This window comes from Panthera uncia (genome assembly GCF_023721935.1).
Source record: "Panthera uncia isolate 11264 chromosome A1 unlocalized genomic scaffold, Puncia_PCG_1.0 HiC_scaffold_17, whole genome shotgun sequence".
NCBI classification, from domain to species: domain Eukaryota; kingdom Metazoa; phylum Chordata; class Mammalia; order Carnivora; family Felidae; genus Panthera; species Panthera uncia.
Genome location: NW_026057577.1, coordinates 135,187,697 through 135,211,887, shown reverse-complemented (window position 1 = coordinate 135,211,887; position 24,191 = coordinate 135,187,697). Strand labels below are relative to the sequence as shown.

Sequence of the window (24,191 nt, the reverse complement as noted above, 5' to 3'; positions counted from 1 at the left end):
AATCAAGAAAACTTGAAATGAATAGCTACTTTAATTCCAGAAGAACCAAAAATCAAATATGCCTAGGCTTTTGAAAAATTAAAATAAAACACATAGAGAATCCTTATCTTGGTATTGGGACTTGACACATACATGTGAAATGCCTTATATTTACACAAAATTCAATCTAGAGGAAATCATTCTATGGCAGCAAGGTAAGATCCTATCTTCTTTGGCTTAATGTACAGCACATTGGATCTTTATTGCATTTTTAGAATAGGTAACTTCCCATGCCAAGATTTAATTAAAGTTTAAATATTTGAAAGGGGTGGTGATAATGTTGTCTCTAATAAAAAATTTACCTGTCTTGGGATCAATAGAGAAATAAGGTTGTCCCTGAAGAATGCTATAAACGACTCTGGCACTGTTTCCATAGGTCGGGTCATCCGCGTCGGTGGCCTTGACCTGGAGCACATATGCACCTGGAAAATAAGACAGTATGAATCTAGCATCTTTGTTTTACAGAGCGCAAGGTCATGTCTTTTATCTGCGGACTCCATTTTCCTTTAGAATTTGGCATTGCTCAATGATTCTGTGAATATAGGCTGTCACTGGAAATGACGTAACTACTATAACCAAAATGGTGGGCAACAGTATAGCTCTCAGTGCAAATGATACATATTTTAAAAATCTATTTTAAAAGCTATATTCATTTCCAGTAGCAAGATGATTGAACTGAAAGTCATTATGATAGCTTTATTGATTTGTGCACCAGAGAAAACACGACACTGCTTACATTAGCTCATCTGCTTACTATAGATGCATTAATTTCATGATTAGGTTATCAATGGAAAAGCTAAAAGGTTTGACGGCTTACTGAAGCCTAGAGGCTGTAAGTAACTTGCATTGCTATTTAAAATCAACAACTATGTACCAGCATGAGGAACACTTTAAGTTAGGACAGAGTATTTGAGAAACTGAGCAACCAAAAATAATTGCAATTAAGACAACAGGAGCACCCCGAGGCCTCAAGACTGAATTAACCTAAGGATTCAGTGACAAAGAAAACATTAAAGACAATCCAAATTATGTTGGTGATGGTTAGAAGGCTAGGAGGATGGTTAGATGGTTAGAAGGAAATCTCTCCTGAGCATAAAGAGAGTGATATGTACATCCAAAGTTATAAAAAGGACAGAATGTTCCTATTCTTGGAGGCATTAACAGTAAATGCCCAATTTTGAAGAAAAAAAAAAAAGGATTTCTCTTTTTCATTCAGTTACTCATTCAGTCTTTTTCTTTAAGGCTGTACAACACTGGAGCAAACTAAATATTAAAAGATAGTCAAAAAATTTAAAAATGATAACTTTCAGCACTCATTCAATACCAAACGCTTTATCTTAAGAATGCTTTGGTGAATAGTAGCTATATCAGGAGATGAATGATAGGTTTTAATTCACCAGTCTCTCCCAGGAAACTTCTAGAAGGAAAGTACACAAACATTTGTGATAGTCAAGAGCAGTAACATATTATCCTTCATCATCCATTATCACCATCATGATCATCCTGATCAATCTTTGCAACATCATTAATAATTATTTGACAAACAGGCATTGAGGATCTATATTAAAGATTCATCAAAACTATGTTCTCCTTTATGGTGAATGAATGAACATTTTCAAGACTAAATTTCCCTCTTTCCTCCCTTCTGTTATACAGTGATTTTCCTGGTATCACCTAGATCTTTGCTAGTACTGAGTTACACATGTGCTGTATAGACACAATCTACACATATTAAATAATTCTCTAATCTTAGTTATAAATGTGGTAGTTAAAAGGCTGTGGGTTGTTCTTCTCTGAGGATATATTTGAAGAAAAGATATTATACCTGCTAAGAAATATTTAGTGACAAATTTAATAAATGTTTACCTAATTCACACCATATGCTCAATAAGAAAGACGAAGATGAATAAGACAGTATCTTGTTTTTATGGGAATATTTATTAATTCACTCCTTTAAGTATTTGAGTTTAACTTTTTTAAAAAATTAACGTAAAGCATTTCATACTACTTTTAGAGGAAAATATTTTTCTGCATACTTAGTGAAGGTTCATATTAATATTAAAAACAAAAATGTAAAAGGGAGAATACTATATTACTCATCTTGTCCTTTGTATTGACATATGGTTATAGCATTATCTGCAATAACCAAATTATGAAAATAGCCTAAAGCCTATCGACTAATGAATAGAAAAAAGAAAGAAGAAGGAAGATGTGACACACACACAAACACACACACACACACACACACACACACACACTGAGATATTACTCAACTATAAAAAAAGAATTAAAAAAAGAATTAAATCTTTCCATTTGCAATGATATGGATGGAGTGAGAGCATTATGCTAAGCAAAATTGGTCAGAGAAAGAGAAACACCGTATGATTTCACTCATGTGGAATTGAAGAAACAAAACAAATGAACATAGGGGAAAAACAGAAGGAAACAAACCAAGAAACAGACTCTTAACTATAGAGAACAAAGTGATGGTTAACAGAGGGGCGGTGGCTGGCTGGATGGGATAAATAGCAGAGGGAGATTAAGGAGGGCACTTGTGATGGGCACTGGGTGTTGTATGCAAGTGTTGAATCACTAAATTGTACACCTGAAACTAATATTATACTGTATGTTAGCTAACAGGAATTTAAACCATGAGAGACTCTTAAATACAGAGAACAAACTGAGGGTGGATTGGAGGTGGGGGAGAGGGGAAAATGGGTGATGGACTTTGAGGACAGACCTTGTTTGGGTGACACTGGGTGTTGTATGTAAGCGGTGAACCACGAGAATCTACCCCAAAAACCAAGAGCACATGTTACACACTGTATGTTTGTCAAGTTGACAATAAATTATATTTAAAAAAATAAAATAAAATAAAAATAAAATTAGGACATCAATCAATCAATCAATACTAAAAAAAAAAAGCCGAGTGCCAAACAATAATTTTTTTTAAAAAAAATAAAAAATTAGTACTCAGTTACAATAGATTACCTTCAGTTTAGTTAAAAGTGATTCACTAAGAACCATATAAATTAGGGGCACCTGGGTGGCTCAATTGGTTAAGCGTCCGACTTCGGCTCAGGTCATGATCTCACAGGTCACAAGTTCGAGCCCCATGTCAGGCTCTATGTTGACACCTCAGAGCCTGGACCTTTCTATGGATTCTGTGTCTCCCTCTCTCTCTGCCCTTCCCCCACTTGTACTCTTTCTCCCTCTCAAAAATAAATAAAAAATATTAAAAACAATTTTAAAGAACGATGTAAGTTATTTGAGAGTTCTTAGAAGGGACTCGATAGGTGTTTACAAAAACACAATTAAACATCATTATATCAGCTTGTTTTGCTCGATGCTCCATGACTCTTTCCAACTAATGCAAAGGACAGAAATTTCTTATTCCTTTCATTGGGAAGACTCAGTTATTCATCTGGAGCAGGTAAGCCTCAAAACACTACCTTCTTCACTGATGGGATAGCATGCCAGTTCCTCAATTAAACTATTACTATTAAACTATTACACTATTAAACACTAAATACCCAAGAGGTAGGAACAGGAGGTTACACTTGGGCACTAGGTAAATGTGCAACAAGGAAACAATATAGTCAACAAAAACCAGAGTAATCTTCTTATATGTAGAAGTCATCTTGGGATTTGTTCACTTATCACCTAAGTTCAGGATGACAATGTAACCACTCCAAATGTTGAAGTTCAGAGAGACTGTAACTCACAGAGAAACCATTCCTTTACCCCCAGACAGAGACAGAGAGCAGAATATAGGATTGACAATTTTGAATCACTTCAACTTTCCATGTAACGCTGTTCTGATCAGTAGTAAATTAATTCATGTAATGTTTAATAACAATTAAAGCAAATAGCAAAAAAGCTATTTTATACTAATAGTTAAATTTTAAATTTTAAGCAGTCACTCAATGTGTGTATATATATATATATATATACGAACATTATATAAGTTAATACCATATATATGCACAAATATATAGCAGAGCAAGGAACAGAGAAAGTGAACCCTGAGAGGTTATAGAATTAACACATAGAAAGAACAGTAATTAGGAGCAGTGCTTTTGATATAAAATGCGACTAAATAAGAGTTTCACTACAATACCTAAATACGGGTGAGAGTTCATATGAGAACCGATTCAGATATAAATTTAAGTGTGCACGTATTTACCTGTCAAAATGTATTTGAAAAATGAGTTCCATATTATAGATTCACAGTTGTAATATGATATCATCTCAGTTCTTGCCAATGAACATTCATATCTTTATAAAATTCTAACTAAAAAAATTTTTTTGAAGAGTGATACATTACCTACATGCATTAACTTAAATTCGTTAATGTTTTTATTTCCTCTAATTGATGTTGAAAATGCTAATAAATGGCATGGTGTTTGACTGAGTAATTCCGATTTGAGAATTCATACATATGTATCATATGGTCAGGCAATACACAGAAACCCACAGAGTGGTTCACTTATTTCCAACGATTTCTCTCAAAGTTAAGAGCATGTATTCACCAATTCAGTCACTCATTTAACAATGGGGATTAAGGAGTGCACTTGAGCACTGAGTGTTATATGCCAGTGATAAAGCACTAAATCCTACTCCTGAAACCACCATTACTCTATGTTAGCTAGAATTCAATAGAAACTTGAAACAAAAAAAAAGGAAAAAAATTCTCTGGTTTCCTATGATTTGTCAGACACACTAATCAGAGTGTCAGGGAAGAAATATGAACAAAGCTGAGAGACCAAAATTCTCAAGGATAATATTTTGTCTAGAGAGGAATCAGAAGAGGAACAAATATTGAAATACAAAATATATAGCTATGGCTATACATACAACTCTTCCAACAGGTATTTTATCTTTACCTTGACATACTATCTACTTATGCAATAACCGATATTTCAATTTTTATTTGGATGAAAGAGATGGAACTTTTCACATATTCTTGAACTGTACTCTACTCCTTAAAAAATATATTGGACAGTCATGTTATATCAGCACATAACCATTATTAAAATAATAAATATCATTAAAGTAATAAAAGTATGTAATACTAAATTGAACCAATCTCCTTTTAGTGGACACTCTACTTAGAGAATTGGGAGGGGGGGTGTCCTATTATAAACAAATGTGGAATTGGTAATCTCCTACCATTGAGAGAGCTAGGTCTAAAAGTATATGAAGCAGACATGTCAATATATATTGTCGTCGACTCCCAAAAAGGTTGTACTAATTTACATGTCTACCAACCTGGTTTATTTTCCAGTATTCTCACCAGTATTCATTGTTCTTCTTCTGTATCTTTTTATATTATGAGTGAATTTCAGTACCTTATGTATGAGTCATTTTTATTTTGTGTGCTTGTGTGTATGTATATAAACCTTACTCAAATTCTTAACCTATTTTACTTTCATAGTCTATATCTATCTGTCCATCTTTAAAATTATATTTACTGGCTCATGGGTGCCTGGGTGGCTCAGTCGGTTAAGCCTCCAACTTCAGCTCAGGTCACGATCTCACAGTCTGTGAGTTCAAGCCCCACGTCGGGCTCTGTGCTGACGGTTCGGAGCCTAGAGCCTGCTTCAGATTCTGTGTCTCCCTCTCTCTCTGCCCCTCTCCCGCCTGTGCTCTCTCTCAAAACTAAACACTAAAAAAATTTTTTTTAAGTATATTTACTAGCTCATTTTGACTTGTTGTCTTTTTTTTTTTTTCATTTTGTGTTCCAAGTGGTTTTCCTTTATGTTTATCAGTGTGTGTGTATATGTATCCTTCCCTCAAAAATATTATTCTGTGTGGCTGATGAGATTTGGTGGTTTTAATTAATCTCTTCTTCTAATCTGTATTCAATGAGCATATGTGTTCTGGAACCTAGAGTAGGTGGGCTATCTGGTTTTCATAATGCAAGCACACGTGGCCTACTTCTGCTCACATGTAGGTCATGTGATAGTCATACTCTATTTATTTGATTTCAAGAAGATTAATATTACCAATAGGGATGAATTTTAAAAAAAAAATCCAACACAATGCCTGTGTTTTAAAATGAGAGAACTGAAGCCCAGTGATGTTCAAATCATTCTTGTTGACACTAAAAGAATGTCATCAACACATTCTCATTCAAAATGGTCGAAGAGATGGGAGCAGAGCTGAGCCCTCACGATTTCGGCCCAAGTAGACATCAACTTACTGACTGATTCGTTTCTTCTTTCAATCCACAAATGTTCAGTGGCACACACCATACACCAGGGACTGCTCTCAACAAACCATAAAAGAGAAATTCATTGCATAGCTATTTATTCAGGCAAATGTCACCTCCAGCAAGGCGTTTTTATATTCTATGCATTTTTTGCATTTGGGGTATGAAAAATGTGCTAGAAATATGTTGAAAATATAAGTGGACTATGTATAATTTATGGCTTCTATAAAATCACTTTTTTTTAATTTTCTAGGTGAATAAGCATGTTCTACTCATTGAATATGTGCTTTGTTTTTCATCACCCCTGCAACTGTCTCAACTAGTTTGGGCCCTCACTTTCATAACTGCAATGCGGAGAAACATTCTAATTGCTTCCTCCTCCAGCTCTTGTCACACAGGAGCATCACAGTCATTGTCCCATAACACAAGGTTGATCATGTTACTCTCCTTCTTTGAAAAATAAGTTAAAAATTTGGGACACCTGGGTGGCTCAGTTGGTTAAGCATTTGACTTTGGTTCAGGTCATGATCTTGGGTTCGTGAGTTTGAGCCCTGCATCGGGCTCTCTGCTATGAGTGTGCAGTTGGTTTCAGATTCTCTGTTCTCCTCTCTCTCTCTTCCCCTTCCCCGTTCATGCTCGCTCTCTCTCTCTCTCTCTCTTTCTCAAAAAATAAATTGAAAAAACATTAAAAAATAAATAATTAAAACAAAATAAGTCCTAAAGGGTTTGTATTCCTTTTGAAAGAAAAATCACCTAAACTCACTGGCATGCTATGAATAGCATGATAGGCATGAGCTTCAAAATCCCTGTAGATTAATTTCTTTGTATATACATATAGTTTTAAGCTTATTTATTTATTTTGAGAGAAAGAGGGAGAGAGAGAGAGAGAGAGGAAGAGAGAGGGAGAGAGAAAGAATCCCAAGCAAGCCCCACACTGTCAGGACAGAGCCCAACACAGGGCTTGATCTCACAAACTGTGAGATTATGACCTGAGCCAAAACCAAGAGTGGGTCTCTTAACCGAATGAACCACCCAGGAGCCCTCTGTAGGTTAATTTCTGACTGTGCGGCCAGGGACTCCAGGCCAAGTCTGTACATACTTCGTTAATGTGGAGTTGAGCCTCTTTCATACCTCTGTATTCTTGCCCAAGTAATCCTATGACCGGAAGCACTTTTGCCTCGACCATCTGGAAAAATAGTACCCACCCTTGATGTCCCAGCTGCACTGTCACTTGCATGAATGCTTGTTTTTCTACTCCCAAGCAGAGATCATGTGTCCACACCTCTGTATTGCTCTCAGTCTCAATACGTTTTGATTTTTTGAAACTCAATACGTTTTTTCTCATGGGCTACAAAATCTTTTACATCAGCCACCCTTCCATATTCATTATTTTTATACCCAGTCTGTCATGACATAATTCCCAAATACATGTTTATCAGCTGGATACATATAGTACTCACATGTACACACAAGACACAAATTCTATATGCATCATACTCTAAATGGGGGATCTGGCAGCTGGTTGTGGCCTTGAGGGTACTTTTTGACACTAAATTGTGAGTCTAACTTGTCCTGAATATCTAAAGTATGTCACTGTTCTCACTTAAGAGAGCAGACCAAGGTGAGTGACATTACATTAAAAAAACCACATAAGCAAGATTTAGCCACAGTATGAAAAGCACACCCATGGAGAGTTAATGACAAGTTGTTTTCTTCTGAATATTTTTAACCCTTCTCAGGATTGAAGCATGAAAAGGAAAAAAGGGACAAATCATATCTAGAGAGACATATGGTTTTCTTTCAGCTCTTGCCTTATGTAGACATTGCATTGTAACCAAGATATAATACAATTCCAGTTAGAAAGGTATGGAATGATAAAGACTCTAGAATTGCTTTCCAAATAAGATTGGAAAATAAATATGCATTTTATTACCTTAAAAGACATTAAGCAGCAGAGAAATGTAAAGCAGAAAGGCTTACAGAATCAACAGAGAGAGAGCATGTGTGGGTAAGTGTGCATGTGCATACACACGTGTAAAAGATCCTACAAAGGAGTTGGATAGTATAACACATTGAAACATGAGATGTGCTAAAGCTAGGCTTAGCTCTAAGGTAAAATTAAGCATAGACGTACAGCAGGTGAGTTTAGTCTTTAAAGTAACTGGGTCTTTAATCAATTTTGCATTAGCTCTCACTGCACTACTCACGAACACTTGGCTGTTAGCTTCCTTCTATGGATTCTCGTCCCATGTTTGCCCTTTAAAGCTGTAAATGGCCCCTCTGTCCTTTTTATCTTCACCAGGGGCTGCATGTAAAGCTTTTACAAGGATTACTAAGAACACCGATTCCTGGGCCTCCATCAGAAAGTCTTATTTAAATGTTTGTGGGCGGGCTAGGTATCAGAAAGTGTTAAAATCTTCACTGATCAGTCTGATGAGCCGAGTCTTACACAATTTCACCAATTAGGAAAGGCTGAATTACTTGCCATTGTGATTATTATTTGTGCCTCAGGAACCCCAAAGCCTATGTTCGAATCCGAGATTGACCACTAGCCAACTGTGTGACTTCAAACTAATTATGTAACCTCTCCATTTTAGTTTCGTCATATGAAAAGAAAAGGAAAAAATAGTACCTATCTTCTAGCCATATTAAATGAGTTAATATTGATAAAGAAGTTACAAGAAAAGTTTTCCACCTAGTATGTGCTATTTAATGTGTAACAAAATAAAAGCATACATACTTATTTTCAATGCCTGTCCTCAAGACCTCCTTATTGATATTCATATACTGATCTGGACTGTATCTTCTGTATGTTGGAAAAACGTGATTTGGGAATGTGCATTTAGAATACATTCAAATACAAACAAGTAGAATATGACAATATGGGACCACTTTGTTAGAGACCCAAGAAAGAAACGTTTGTATACTTGTCACATTTGCTTGAAATAATCAGAGCTTTTAAAGATTAGTAAAGATAATATGTCATAGAAATCCTCCAGAGTGAATTGTATGCCCTCTTCAACTGCACTTCTAGGATAAGAACAGGCACTTCGGTTTTATACTGCCTTCAACAATGATTCTGCTCAGCCTGGCCATAGAACATCCCTTGGCAAACCTGGACGGTGGCTTTGACATCCACTTACGATTTGGTATTCAGTCCAAGGACCCAAAAGCACTCTAACGTTATAAAACTTTTGTTCTAGATACGTACTAAATATTTTAGGCTGTATGTATTTACACCTCGTGATTCAAATGTACTTTGATGGATATGACAATCCATTTTTACGAGCACTTTATCTCTCTGTTGTGTGCCAAGAATTCTATACCACATACACCAGTAAAAATGCTAATGACTGTTCCCAGTGACACGCTAAATTCCAATTACCAGTGATGATACAATGTTGCCTCCTTTGTGCCCAATGTAATTGGAAATTATTTTCATGAATGCTGTCAGGAAATTCCATAGAAAACATGATGAAATATAAGAGTTTGGAATTCATTCATTCAGTGGCTTTTAGCCATAATTTTCTAAGCTTTGTATTTTTCTGTGTAATATTGTATTCTTAAGGATAAAAAATGTTTTTTGATTAAATGCAGTTAGCCAAGATATTAAGGACCAGCTAATGTAATTAATTATTTGTTTAACACACACTCTACACTCCTAAAATTATTTGTTTTTATTTGATCGATGATTCTGCCGTGTTAAGGGTAAAATTTAAAAAAATATGTCTATCTACCCATCTACAGACCTTCCTCAACCTACAATTAGGTTACATCCTGATAAACACATCCTAGTTGAAAATATCTTAAGTTGAAAATGCATTTAATACATGTGACCTACCGAACATCATGGTTTAGCCCAGCTTAACTTAAATGCTCTCAGAACACTTACATTAGCCTACAAAATCATTGAACAAAAACTTATCAAGAGGCTGTCTGTACTTATCTACTTATCCATCTATCTCTCCATCATGTATCTACGTATCTATCGATCAATTCTATTTATCTGTATCTATCTTCCTATCTATTTATCTACTTAGCTTTAGTAAAATAAAAAAAAAAAACCAAATTGTATATGTATATGTGTGTATATGTGTGTGTATATAAACCAGAAGTATTGGATCCTAGAACTGGCTGTATAATTGAATATATATATGATTGTTTTGAAAGCTGTTTCAATTCTGTAAGGATAATAATGTAATTTTAGTGAATAGTATGGTAATCCCACCCTCCCAAATGAATACCACCTAATCTTAAAACTGTCTATATATGTGTTTATATATCACTATCTCCCTGACACCTCCATGTGTGTTAGAAGAAGCTTAACTTCCATGAAGGTAGTTGGCTCAAGTTTAAACTGACAAGTGCAAATGATTTTTTGTTTTGTTTTGTTTTGTTTTGTTTTGTTTTGTTTTTTGTTTTTTTCTGGCTAATGATGAGTGGTTAAGAAGTATAAAGGTAACCCAGTTCAAGCCCATAAAACCAGAGATGTTTGTTGAGAGCTTCTAGGAAATGTTCTCTTTCTCTTTTTCTCTGGAATTGGTGTGCAAATATCTGGAACTAATACAGCCATTTCAACAGCTTGGGGGAAATGCCACCAGAGACAGCGATACACAAGAGGCCACAAACTTAGGAATCCCAGGAAAGGAAGTGAGGAGTCTTGATCAAACTTGGCTGAAGCTCAACCTCCAAACATTTGATGGTTCAAGACCATAAATCCTTTTTTGTGTGAGATTTTTATACTTTGAGTTGGACTGGGAGGTTTTTGTTGCTGTTACTTCCAAATTAACAAAATTTTGGCAAGTCACCTAAACACTGTAAGCCTGTTATTTCAAATTGAAAGTAGGATTATAAATACTTGGGATCACATGGAACTCATTTACTCATTAACTCATGAGTTAATGCATGTAAATTGCTTAGCATAATAACTGGCACATAGGGAGCCCACATCAAAGTGGTTGCTGTTAAAATTCTTCAACTTTATAATGAAGGGGCAACATTTTCTTGTTTCCTTCTAATTCTAGTAATTGGTTGTACAAATTGAAACAAAATCCAATCTTAATTCTTTTCAAAGTATCTTCCCCATTACTGTAGATTAATCTTTCAGTTATAGGATTTTGAATATATCACTGCTCTTTTCAAATCCTTCGATGGTGTGGCATGAATCACTACTTAACATCTGAATTCCTTCAAGACTATTCAATGTCTGAAATCCATCTGTTTTTTTTTTTTTTTTTTTTTTTTTTCATTCTAAAATTTAACTCCTCTGCTTCTCCAAGCCTCCTCTTTGGGAAGTTTGTCTTATCCACTGCCCAACAAAAATTAGAGCTCTGCTAATTAATTTGGGGGTAACGATTCTGAGCCTCTCATCTGAGAATTGAAAACATATATCTGAATCTCATCAAGGGTTTGCAAAATATAAATTAGGCTATTATCTGTATGTCACCTCCTTTTGGTTTCTTTCACTATTGCCTGTGCCCAAGCCACTTCTCATAATCCAGTCTACTTCAGGAAGGACTACAGACAAACTTGCTCACCATTACACTTTCACAGAATATTTCATCAGTTCCTTCCCTTACCTGAAATCTTGCTTTCCCCTGCGTTTAGCACCCCCTCGTGGTGCATTTTGGACTCACAACTGCATTCCTTCAGCTTTCCAATACTGCTTCTGATGTACTGATCTTTCCCACCAAGAATGCAAGGTGCTCCTCGTGTTCACCTCTTTTATCTGGAAGCGTGTAAGATTGATACAAATCTCTATCTCTAGGTTGCCTCCAACTAAGGCTGTTTTCTTCAACATTGTTTATTCTTGGCCCTGCCCTTGCTACTCTGATCACCATTTTTAATCTTCTTTACAGACTCCTTTTCTTGTCCCTGGCCTACAAATGTTCATGAATCTCAGGTTTTTCTCTCAAACTCTATATGCCTAACTCTACAATTTCGTTCATATTGGCCTCCAGGTGCCAGCGACTGGATTCTCATTTCTATTGTCTAGGTTCTTAAATAACAAAATTGCAAGTTGACCAGAGCAAGATGTACCCAATTTCTTGGTTACATTCTAAACTTTTTAAAAACCAATTATTGTTTTTTGGGAGACCAGTCTCTTTAACTGACTAAGCATTGCTAACATATGTTTGTCCTCTCCCTTCTCCCACTATTTTTCTTCAAAATGTTGTTTCTCACTTGAATTATAGTTTTATGATACTTCATAATCATCCTGTTGCCTGCCATAACAATGTACCATCCACCCTATGTATTTAAGCCACATTTGTTTTTCAAAATATAAATTTGATTTTGTCCTCATCAATATCCTTAATGTTCTTTGGGCATCTGTCTCTACCTACATATCCAGGTTCATCCATTGCCACACATTCTGTCTACTATTTGCTGCTTCAATACAATATTACTTCCCCACAACATAGTGCTACTCCATATCCTGCTCTTTAAAGATTTGTCATGGAAGTCAGAAATGTCTTCCTGCACCCAGGTACACTTCAGCCCAAAGTGAGCACTGGCTTCAATAGCTCCTCTTCCAGAAACTCATTTCGATACATTCACAGAGTGTCTCTTCTTTATCTTTCCTTTTTCCCCTAGGCTGCAAGCATGACACATAGAGTAAAGACTGTTTCCTGTTCTTACTGGAATTCCAGTAGCTACGATGGAGCTTGGTACATAATAGATGCTTAAAATATGTTTCCTGAATGAATAAATTAGAAAACAACAACAATGAGCTTGGCTTAGAAAATATTTTTGATTAGCTGATATTAGCAATTGACGATGAAGCCTTTATAAAACTCTTGCCTGAGGCAAAAGTCTCACTATCCCCTCCTGTCAACATTTAACACAATGATAGTGCTTTGCTGTTACAGAAATCAAAGGAGCAGCTTCAAACCAAAAGTGCCTTGAGAACTCTTAAAACCAGTGCCAAAAAAATACAAGGAATCAGTTACTAGCATTTTGGTAATCCTGATACATCAAACAATTCTACAGAAGAGTGTATAATTCTATTGTGTTCAAGAAAAAGAATAAACTTTTGAAAAAGCAAGAACTGTATTGAAAGTCATTATTATAAAAAGTAGCAATTCACATTACCTAGAACCAAGTTATTGCTGATTATTTCACAAGTTCAAAGACACTATGACCACATGACATTGCACTATTTGCAAAAGTGCTCATGAATCCACATGTACGATGATAGACAGTGTGTATAGCTATGAAACAATAATTTGTAGCCATTATTGTTTAAATAATCTCAGCTAATAGAAAAAGGTATGTTATGTGTGTATAAGTACTGTGATTTAATTTTAAAGTTTGTTCATTTTATGTTGCTGTGGTTGAAGGCTACAGTGATTTATGGTGAGGTTTGGTTTTAGTAATTGCTACAAAAATAGAAGACTTGGAAACCTACTTGTTTTGCTAGATTCATTGTAACCCAGAAGAATGTGCTGTGGCAAAAACAAACAAACAAACAAAAAACCCAAAAAACTTTATTAGATTCTATATGCTTTCTATTAGAAATTCTCCTAACTGATGAACAAATGACAATGGTTAAGCCAAATAATCCTATCTCATTTTCTTTATCTATAAAAATGAGAGTTTTGGAATACATGTCTTTAGATTCTGCTATACAAACACATATTGTAATTCTAGACAGAGCAACCTAATTAAATCCATAGTTGATCAAGTTAAACTTTAATGAATTTATCAACTTTGCTCACTTCATATAAGTTCCTATGAAATTTTCATTCATATGCTTCTCTTTTGAAAATGAAACCTAAGCTTTAAATGTTAAGGAGTTACAGTTATCTTTCTCATGGTGATGTATGTTTTAATTTATAAAAAAAACTTTAGTAGTTGGACATGAACCTTAAAACTCATTGCAAAAGAAAAATAGCATACACATTATCACTACTTTCTAGAATAGCATTCTGCTTATTAACCACTTTGAACTTTTCACAGTAACACATAAAAATAAAGACAAAAACTGTTATACCACTAAACTATAATTTTAATGCACACTACATGGAACATTGAATTTAATCTAGTAACTACACAATGTATGCCAATAACTTGGAGGCATTCTTGTTACTTAAAGCAATGAAACATACAGATGCTACTTGAAAATGCAAGTTTGAAAACACAGATAGAATTAACTATGCCATTATTTCCAAATGCAAGCGATCTCTCTCAATTAGTTTACGACTCCATTATTTATCACAAAGCTTCTCCCATTACACTAAAATGATTCCTTTTCAATATTTTGGCGAATATATCATTATATGAAATTTTTCATACATAGTATCTTTTAAAGAGCTTTCAAGTTGTAAGCCAGCCATAAAATAGAGTGCAGATTAAAAGACAAAAAGGGATTAAAAGTCTAAGAGAAAGTGAGTTATAGCTAGATGAGGTTACCCATGAATTTATTTTATGACTCAGCTGAGGAGGCAGAAAAGAGACCAGACGAAAAGGAGGCAGACAGTGGGGGGTGGTGTTCCAGGAGCACATGAGTACTCAGAATAATAAAGTCACGAATTCGATTTCTATTTGATTTAAAAGGTAGATTGGAAACTTGCTGAAGGACAATTTGGGGGCATAATTACAAATTATGGGTTAGTGGCATTAAAAAAGCTGTGGCAAGATAAATTTCAGGGAAAGGTTTGATGTCCTTGCATGTAAGCACTCAGAAGCTGGTCAGTAGTCCACCTGAAAAATCATTCCTTGATGCATGCTGGGGCCAAGTTGTCCTCTTGGTCTTTTGGAGCACTGAACTTGGAGCCACATTCAGCAGTAGGTTCCATGCCTTTAAAGTTTGGATAGAAGTTTAGTCCATTCCCTAACTCCTCCCCATGAATAGTCGTGACTCAAGTCAAGTCAGACTTCCTGTTGCTACAGTTTCCTTTATTACCTTGTTTATAGATTCTCCTGGTCCCTTCCATTACAGGGAAGCTCAGACGTGGGAATTCCCTCCAGTCCGTGACTTGAGAACACTAACCTTGGACTTGTCTGTTGATGGGGATCATTTCCCCACTGGGCTATTTTATACATATTGCTTTCATTTTTTTCAAATTTTTTTCCCTGATGTTTCCATATTTACAGGCATCTACTCCCTGTGAACTCTCAGTATTAGAAGACAGGGTTCCAGTGAACACCATCTCTTAGGATTTTCCATTGAGAGGGAAAGCTTCAGGGTCTCAAGGACTCCATATCTTAGTCCTTAAGGATGTGATTTTGCACTAAGGTGCATACTTAAGCTTTCCATAATTTCTGGAATACAGAAACACAGGAACGTCAACCCATTTATCCAGTGACTGGCTCTAAAGATACACATTTAATACCAGGGTACACCTCTTCAGATACCCTCTGGGAGGGAAAACATCCATAGATTTTCATTTATAGGGCATAAATTAAGTGACTGTTGCTGTGATAGCTGACAGTGCACTACGGAGAATATAAGAATAAAAAGAAACGAAAACAAACCAAAAGAAAACTGTCCTGAAGAAAGAGTATGCAAAGAAGACTTAAGTTTATTTTATGATTTATCTTGTGGAACTCAGAAAATTACTCTCATCTGCAGCTCCCTCTTCTTTCCTAAAAAATTTGTAATACGGCAATTAATATATATGTATCTACTACAATGTGTCGAATGTTGCAAAGAACATTTTATATGCATTATTTCACTTAATGCTTGAAACCATCCTGCCTTCTATAATTAGCCCCATTTTTACAAATGCTAAATTATACTTACATACTGAATAGCTATGAAAACTTGGGCAGTTGACCACAAAGCCTCAGCCTGTAGCCATTACCCTCGACCACCTCCAGGGAACATAGAAGCTCTTCGTAAAGTAACTAAGTTGTTCTATTCTGTTGACCACACTTGCTGCAAAATTTTTATTTCAACATTTTTTTAATTGTAAATGAGCTTTTAAAAATATACTGCTTGTCTTAAAGTCTAATCCTAGGTAAGACAGTTTGCTGTCAGGAAGGGTGGTGCCTGCAGCCCTGTTCTTTCTCAAGATTGTTTGGCCATTGTGAGATTTTTGTGGTTCCATATGCATTTTAGGATTTTTTTTTTCCTATTTCTATAAAAACGCCATTGGGATTTTGATAGGGATTATATTGACTCTGCAGAGTCAATTTGGGTAGTACACATATCTTAACAATATTTATTCTTCCAATTCATTGAACACAAGATGTCTCTCCATTTAAGTGTGTCTTCTTTAATTTTTTTCTCATCAATGTTTGATAGTTTTCAATGTATAACTTTTTCACCTCTTTTGTTAAGTTTATTACTAAATACTTTATCCTTTTTGATGCAGTCGTACAGGGAATTGTTTTCATTATTTTCTGGATGGTTTCTTTTAGTGACAGAAATGAAACTAATCTTTGGATGTGGATTTTATATTGTGTAATTTTACTGTATTTATTAATTCTAACGTTTTTTGTGACACCTTATTTATAGCTTCACACAATTAATAATGATAATAGCAAAAAATGAATATTAATAACACTGAAATAACAATTAGGCTTGCATAATGAGTGGTATGATATGACTGTTACAACCAAGAATCTTTCTACGTCTGTATAAGCATATTGTTCACATAAATTTCATTAGGAACCTATCTACCTACCTACCCATCTTTTATTCAACAAATGTCTTAGTATCTTTACACTCTGTTGACTTGTTAGCAAAACAGTAATAAGAGTACAAATCTTCAGATGTTTTCCTCCATTCAAAATGAAAATCTAAGGATAGAGAGGCTAAGATACTTCTCAGTGCTCATATATCAAATAACATGTAAGTTTGTGACAAGTTTGGATATATGATTGGCTTTGAAGCCCAGATCCAAATCAGAGATGTGGCCTACCACTTCTAAGCACCATGTAGCCAAAAGCCCCCCACCGATATGTAACAGTGGCATAGAAACTTCCTACACCTATACATAGAAAGATTTTAAGCCCTTCTCCCCTATCAAATGCCTCCTACCCCTATCTATGGCAACTGCTGTCTCTAAAGTGTTGGCTCCTTTAAGTAAAGCAACAACAACTACAAATATTAACAGCTTCTACAACGGGTAATGACTTTAAATCAATGTTTTAAAGTTATTTGACTAGATAAGATATGCATTTTTCTATTATAATTTAAATGCACTTAATCAGATTCAGTAAAATATAAGTGCCCTTTAGACAGTTTGTCTATTTTGTTCACAGTTGTGTGTATTTCTTGTGCCTAGAATAGTGCCTAGCGATACAGTTATCAGTGTATATTTTTAAAAATTATGTCTATTTTATACATATACACATTAAGTTATAAAATAAACAATCAATTCCAGGATGCCACTCCTTTAAAACCAATTATTTGGAAGTGTTTGGTTAGTTATATTTTGAACAAGTACTACATGATGATTTACATCTTGAAGACATTTTGAGAAACGTCATAAAACGTCCACACCTCAGGGAGGTAGGATGTTGCCAGGCTCCTTCCAGAGGCAGAGAATGTTATTAAGGACTCTCTAGCCCTCGTCATGCCTTTTCTCAGGAGACTTGGAGATGGTTTCTAACACCTAGATTCCCACACAGACTCTTCTGAATTCCATCATTTGTCTTCTAATCCCATACTGGGGGGATCAAAAATAACTCACAGTTAATCAAGTTTTCTTCCCATTCCTTACCTCTCACCAAAACACCCTCCTTTCTCCATGTGGCTAATCTCCATGGTTTATGCATATATGATATGTGTGGAGGTGAATACTTAGGTATATATGGGTATGTGAATGTGACTGTGATTGTGGAGAGGGTGAAAAGAGAAAGTGATGCCATGACCTCCAGTTTATTAATTCCTAAATTTGGCAGATCATTACTATCACTTGAGTGTCTTGTTTATTTCTTTTCTAAATACAGAATTTCGTACTCAATCACTGGAGATTCTCAGAATCCATTTTTTAAGTATCTTCCTGTTACATTTTTGATGATTTAGCAACTTGGCATACTGACAAAGGCAAAAGCAAAATGTGTGCCCCATTTTGTGTATGTTATATTATCTGACTCCAAGAAGTTTGCAATGAAACTGTAAGATGCATGGAACAATTAGAACAATGGATCAGACAGAACATATGTTTAAGATAAGCTAAGGGAAAATGGCTTCATGACGTTGATCTACACCTTTAGAGTAGTTAGTAAAGGTTTGTGGTTCATAGGCAACTGAATTTTGAACTTGAAAAATGGGTTTTGGAGGAAAGAAATGTTAGAAGAGAACTGTCCAAGGGATAAAAGTGATAGAAGAGAATACCAGAAAGTAGAAATGAACATATTCCCTCCAAACCACAGGGAAGTGCTTGGGACTAGACTGAATTGTATTGATGAAGAGGAAGTTAGGATATAAATGAATTGGGTCAAAATGTGCATTATTAAGGCCCTCAATCTACACACCCTAAACCTCAATCATAATCCTTATGTTGTCTTGATCAAAGAAAAATAGCTGTCAATATTTGGAGAAGACAATGTTAACAAGATTTTTTTTTATCACAATAGAAAACCTTTAGGTATCAACAATGAAACTGTCTAACTCTTTAGAGTGTTATTAAGAAGAAATCAACTCTTTTTATCTCTATTTTTTAATCTCCAATTCTTCACTTGCTCCCCATCACCAGCTGTTAAGATGGCAGGTGGGTAGATTAATAAAAAGATGACAGGTGGGCAGTGTACTAAGATATTAATAAATGACTGACAGACCAAATCTTATCTCTGCATAAGCATCAGTAATAACATGGAACACTTCTTGGGGGTTTAAAAGATATTCTTAACCTAGTTAAAATCTGGCATCCTGTGATTTTCACCAAATTGTCGCTATTTTACTCTCTAGAGACACTAAGGATTTGTGGCTTACACGATGACTTTCAAATACTGGAAAGCATCCCTCATATTCCTTATTATTTCTTTTTCTGACTGAACACATCCACCTTCTTCAACTACTCCTTGTATAACATGGTTTTTCACCATGCACTCCTTGTTCTGCCTCTCCTGGTCCACATGAGGCTGCTAATTGTCACTGCTGGCATCCAGGAATACACTTTTGAGTTGTAGAGGGGCCCCTGGGTGGCTCAGTCGGTTGGGCAGCTGACTTCGGCTCAGGTCATGATCTCGCAGTCTGTGAGTTCGAGCCCAGCGTCGGGCTCTGTGCTGACAGCTCAGAGCCTGGAGCCTGTTTCAGATTCTGAGAGCCTGTTTCAGATTCTGTGTCTCCCTCTCTCTGACCCTTCCCCGTTTATGCTCTGTCTCTCTCTGTCTCAAAAATAAATAAACGTTAAAAAAAAATTAAAAAAACTTTTGAGTTGTAGAAAATTCGGTACCAGTTTGAGTGAGACTGTCCTTTAATATTAATTTAATCGGAATCTGTATGAACTCCTTTAAGTAATTCACTCTGTATTGTGGGGTATAAGAGCTAGGAATAAAATTACTCTCAAGCACAACTGTGAGTAGATGGTTTAAGTGGGGACCAGTATAAATCCAGCTTTGCTACTCTTGCTAAGGTTTTCTTTCACCATTTTTGCATTAGTAGTAATTAATAATCCAATTAACTGAGCATTTCGTCTGAACAAAAACTCTGAGCATGTAAGATAAAAAAACAGACACATTGAGAATAGTCTGGGAAGAGGGCTAGGTTACCTAGGTCTGGGGCAATATCTTAGAGGCAAATATTTGGTTACAACATACACAAAGTTTAGGTTCTAAATGATGTCAGCCCAGCTATATAGCAGATCTGAGACAGGAAGAGAGGACATATGTTTTCCATTTTTCTCTTCCATAATTTTGTTTAATATACAATCAGATTATTAAATGTGTATTTCTTCAAATAATAAATAAATACGTCATTGTTCAAGCTTTAAGAAGATGATTACTAATTAATGGCAAAAATCTCATGTGTTAACTCATGGATAATATACTTCACCATATTAATTTTTCCTCAGTCTAGAAAACAGTTTACAACATTTTATATAAATAAAGAAGTCACATGTCTTCATAGAAATTAAAATTGCTCATAACCCCAAGTCTAGAAGCCATTTCTGATAATGTTTTTGAGCTTTATTTTCATTTCTATACATACTTAAATAAAGTGAGACACTATTCATAATATAATATAACCCGCTTTTTAAAATTTAATAATATATTGGATAACCACTCAGTTTTTAAATATTATTATATGACATACTTTTAATAAATACACAATATTTAATCAAATTAATTTTCACGCTAGTTTTGTAAAGCCAATCCGTCATTACTGGTCATCAGTTAATTCATGCTTTCACAATTATAAATAAAGTCACATGTATATCCTTGCAACTACAAACAGATGCATATTAGAGAATTAGTCTGTTTCTAAATGAGTGCTATTTAGAATAGAAAAGAATATCCAATCACATATTTCTGTTAGGAAACTCAATGTATTTGTGATGCTACTCTTATATTTTTAAGGAGGAAACTATAAGATCAGTCTGCCTCATTGTACATCACATTTTTTATATTTTGCCTCTTCAACAGTTTTTCAATCATGGAAAGAGAATAGTGAAATGAGTATTTCCTAAAACATAAACGTGGGTCATTAAAAATACTTAGAGCCTAATTTCTAAACCCCAAAATGTTTTTCTTTATAATATTTTAAATGGTCAGTGTCTTTCTTTTCAATATTAACATAATTTAGCCGGAGAAAGTGGGGAGCAAGGAAGTTTGCCTTCTAGCTCACTGCAGAGGAACATTGCGATTCTGATCAGGAGGCCCGCTGCCCCTGAACACATCCCCCTCCCTGACACCGCTTGCTTCAGCAAAGCTGTTTGCGTGGACCTGTAAAGAGACGGGCCAGCATTGCCTTCGTGGGGCATATCTTTTAAAAGAAAAATATTACCACTCCATGCTTGAAGCTAGACTCCTGAAGCTTTTACCGAAGTAATGTGAAACAAAATATTTTACCTTAAAGAGGCCTCTTCCTAGTCCCCGTTTTCACATATGTGCGGCCTTGATAACACACGTCACCAGCATCTTAAATGCGGAACAAAATCAGGACGACATATTCTGCTCTTTTGCATTCTAGACATCACAAAAAAGCATGCGTTTTTTTTTTTTCTTTCTGTTTTCTCCTTCCCTGTGCTGTAGGAAGTAACTGCATCTATAAAAGCCATACTACTGGTTCTTTATACACATGATGAACAGCTGGCTTTGCCTGAAACCCTCTTTGTGCTATAGCATCAGAGGCCAGACTTCCTTTTCTTGGCATATCAATTACCCAACACCGGCAAGGTTTGACTTCTATTGCCTACGGAATGAGGTAAAACATCAGGTGTAGTCTAAGACACTTCCTTTGATAGTATAAACTGCATGTGACCAACAAAATATAAGTCTCAAAGCTTCATCTGTTTTAGGACATATGGAAAACAAGGTTAAATGACTGGACTGGCACTTAAATGAATCATTCCAGAAATGCTTTATTTTTCGCGTTGCCTAATTATAATAAACACTGACACTTAAATGTGGATGCGTGGGGTCTCCACACATTTCTTTCTCTTTCAAGATCTAAACAACTACTGTACTTTAATAGTTAAGATTTATTTCCCTCATACATCGCCCCCATTCAGGGCACGTCACCAGGCACAGCAGCCACCAGAGACATTTAATTAGCGTTTGTTTAAATGATTGAATAGCTTTTTTATGAATAAAAGTCTTGAATAAATGTGTAAAGTCACACACAAGTCAATCGTTTGGCATAACGGTTAGTGAAAAATAAGGAGCAAAGAGAAATGCATTCAGTCTTTCAGATAATTATTTGGTTAAGAAGAGATTTCAGTTGGTATATTTCTCTTGTGCTTCTACTATTCTACCTTACATGGGGCTTCAAACTCAATGGAGAAAGACCAAGAATTACGTGCTTTACATTTGTTTATTTCCATTTGCATGTTAATAAATATGGATGTATTCCACATCCTTTAAAGAACAGTTTTAGAGATAGAGTGACTCAGCATATGTAGATTTGCAACAGAGGTATACGTAAAGTGCAAAAATGTTTGTGATCCCTTCAATATTTGAAAAGTAGAAGAGCTCGATAAAGCTCATTCTATAAGATTGCACCAAGATAAAAGGACATTGTCAAGTATCGCTTATGAAGGAAATGCAAACAACACTATTTAGGAAAAAAGAAAAAGAAAAAGAGAAAAATTTAAGTAAAAATATCACATTTAATATACCGTAGTTCAATATTTAAGAAACATACCAAAATATAATGCAAGCTCAAAGAAAACTCTGACTTCTCCCAATTGGCATATCTACTGTCAATGTGATCCCAACCGCATAAACGATCATTATGCATTCATAGAATGTAGACTAGAATTCCAGTAAGCGATGACATTAAGTCCAGAAGTTGCCTATATACCCCAACAAAATGACACACTGGCCGTATCCTGACTTGTTTCAGTGTACTATAGTTGCAATGTGTAGTTTTATATTAAACACAAGATCTCATTCCTTTTAAGGTAGCATAACATTTGAGATCAAGCAGAATTAGAAGAGATTAAGAGTTCCAGAAAATATGACTTTAGGTATTTGATAATGTATTCCAGTCTCCTTGGGTATTTAACAATATATTCTAGTCTCCTTTATACATCTAAAACAAAGTCAGTTGACAAATGTAGAATTTTTATCCCAACCTTGTTTTGGGAAAACTCAACAGGAAATATTAAGAGCTCTCAGTCTATATTTAAGCTAGAAGTTGCTTAAGGTAAAATCTCTTTTTGTCCTCCATTATTTGAAATGAGGAACCCCCAGAGGATGTTCAATGAATTACCCCTCACATGGTCCATTCTATTATTATCACAGTTGGGAGAAGAAATTAATTCCTTCATTATCAACACAATGTTCTTTTCTCAGCCTCACATTAAAGAAAATCTTCACCCCATCAACATTCTTACATAGACAAACTATGAGGGCAGGTGAATCATGGGGCTGAGACAAACACAATTACAATTAATGGGTATGTGCCTCTCTTTCTGTGGATTCTTTTCTTTTCTTTTCTTTTTCTTTTTTTAATTTTTTAATTTTTTTGTTTTTTTTAAATATAATTTATTGTCAAATTGGCTAACATACAGTGTGTAAAAGTGCTCTTGGTTTTGGGGGTAGATTCCCATGGTTCATCATTTACATACAACACCCAGTGCTCATCCCAACAAGTGCCCTCCTTGCTGCCCATCACCCACTTTCCCCTCTCCCGGACCCCGCATCTACCCTTAGTTTATTCTCAGTCCTTAAGAGTCTCTTATGGTTTGCCTCCCTCCCTCTCTATAACTTTTTTTCCCCCCTTCCCCTCCCCCATGGTCTTCTGTTAAGTTTCTCAAGATTGTGGATCCTTTTCATAATAAATAACCCAGCAGGACCTCTCCACAAAATAAACAACATCAGAAGTCACCTTTGGATTAAGTCATCTATATTCGGATGTGGCCAAAGTAGCTGAATTTATCTCTATTTGGGACAGTGAACGTTTTCTTCAAGCAAATCAATATTCCATGATTGCAGTTTCTATTTTTGTACTTAATTCTCCTTGCTAAATGTACCTTATTAATTATTTGGAAACAAGTCGAGAGTGTGTGGCTGGATCACATCAAAAGTGTAAAGGAAGGGAGAAAGGCAGGAAGGAAGAGAGGGAGGAGGAGAGACAGGTAAGACAAGAGAAAACTAGGAAAAACTCCAAATTTATGCTTAGTTGATGGCTACTAATTTGAGTTCTCTTGGACTTGTTCCAACTCTGTGCAGAGAAAGTTAGACACCTGCGATTATTTTGCCAAGCTGATCTAGGACATTCAGTTTTAAATCCATTATAATTTCTTTGACTTCAGGTTAATAAATTCATATTTAAATTCTTACCATTTTCAGTAAAAAGTAAGATGATTATACAGTTGAA

General features: G+C 35.4%; 1 protein-coding gene across 1 annotated transcript in view; it reads right to left on the bottom strand.

Annotated features, from left to right (window-relative positions):
• CDH12 (cadherin 12) overlaps positions 1–24,191 on the bottom strand; it is a 268,774-nt gene that overhangs the window by 94,353 nt on the left and 150,230 nt on the right. The window contains exon 3 of the mRNA XM_049648261.1: positions 342–461. Coding sequence (XP_049504218.1) covers positions 342–461 — 120 coding nt within the window. The remainder of the gene's footprint in view (positions 1–341; positions 462–24,191) is intronic.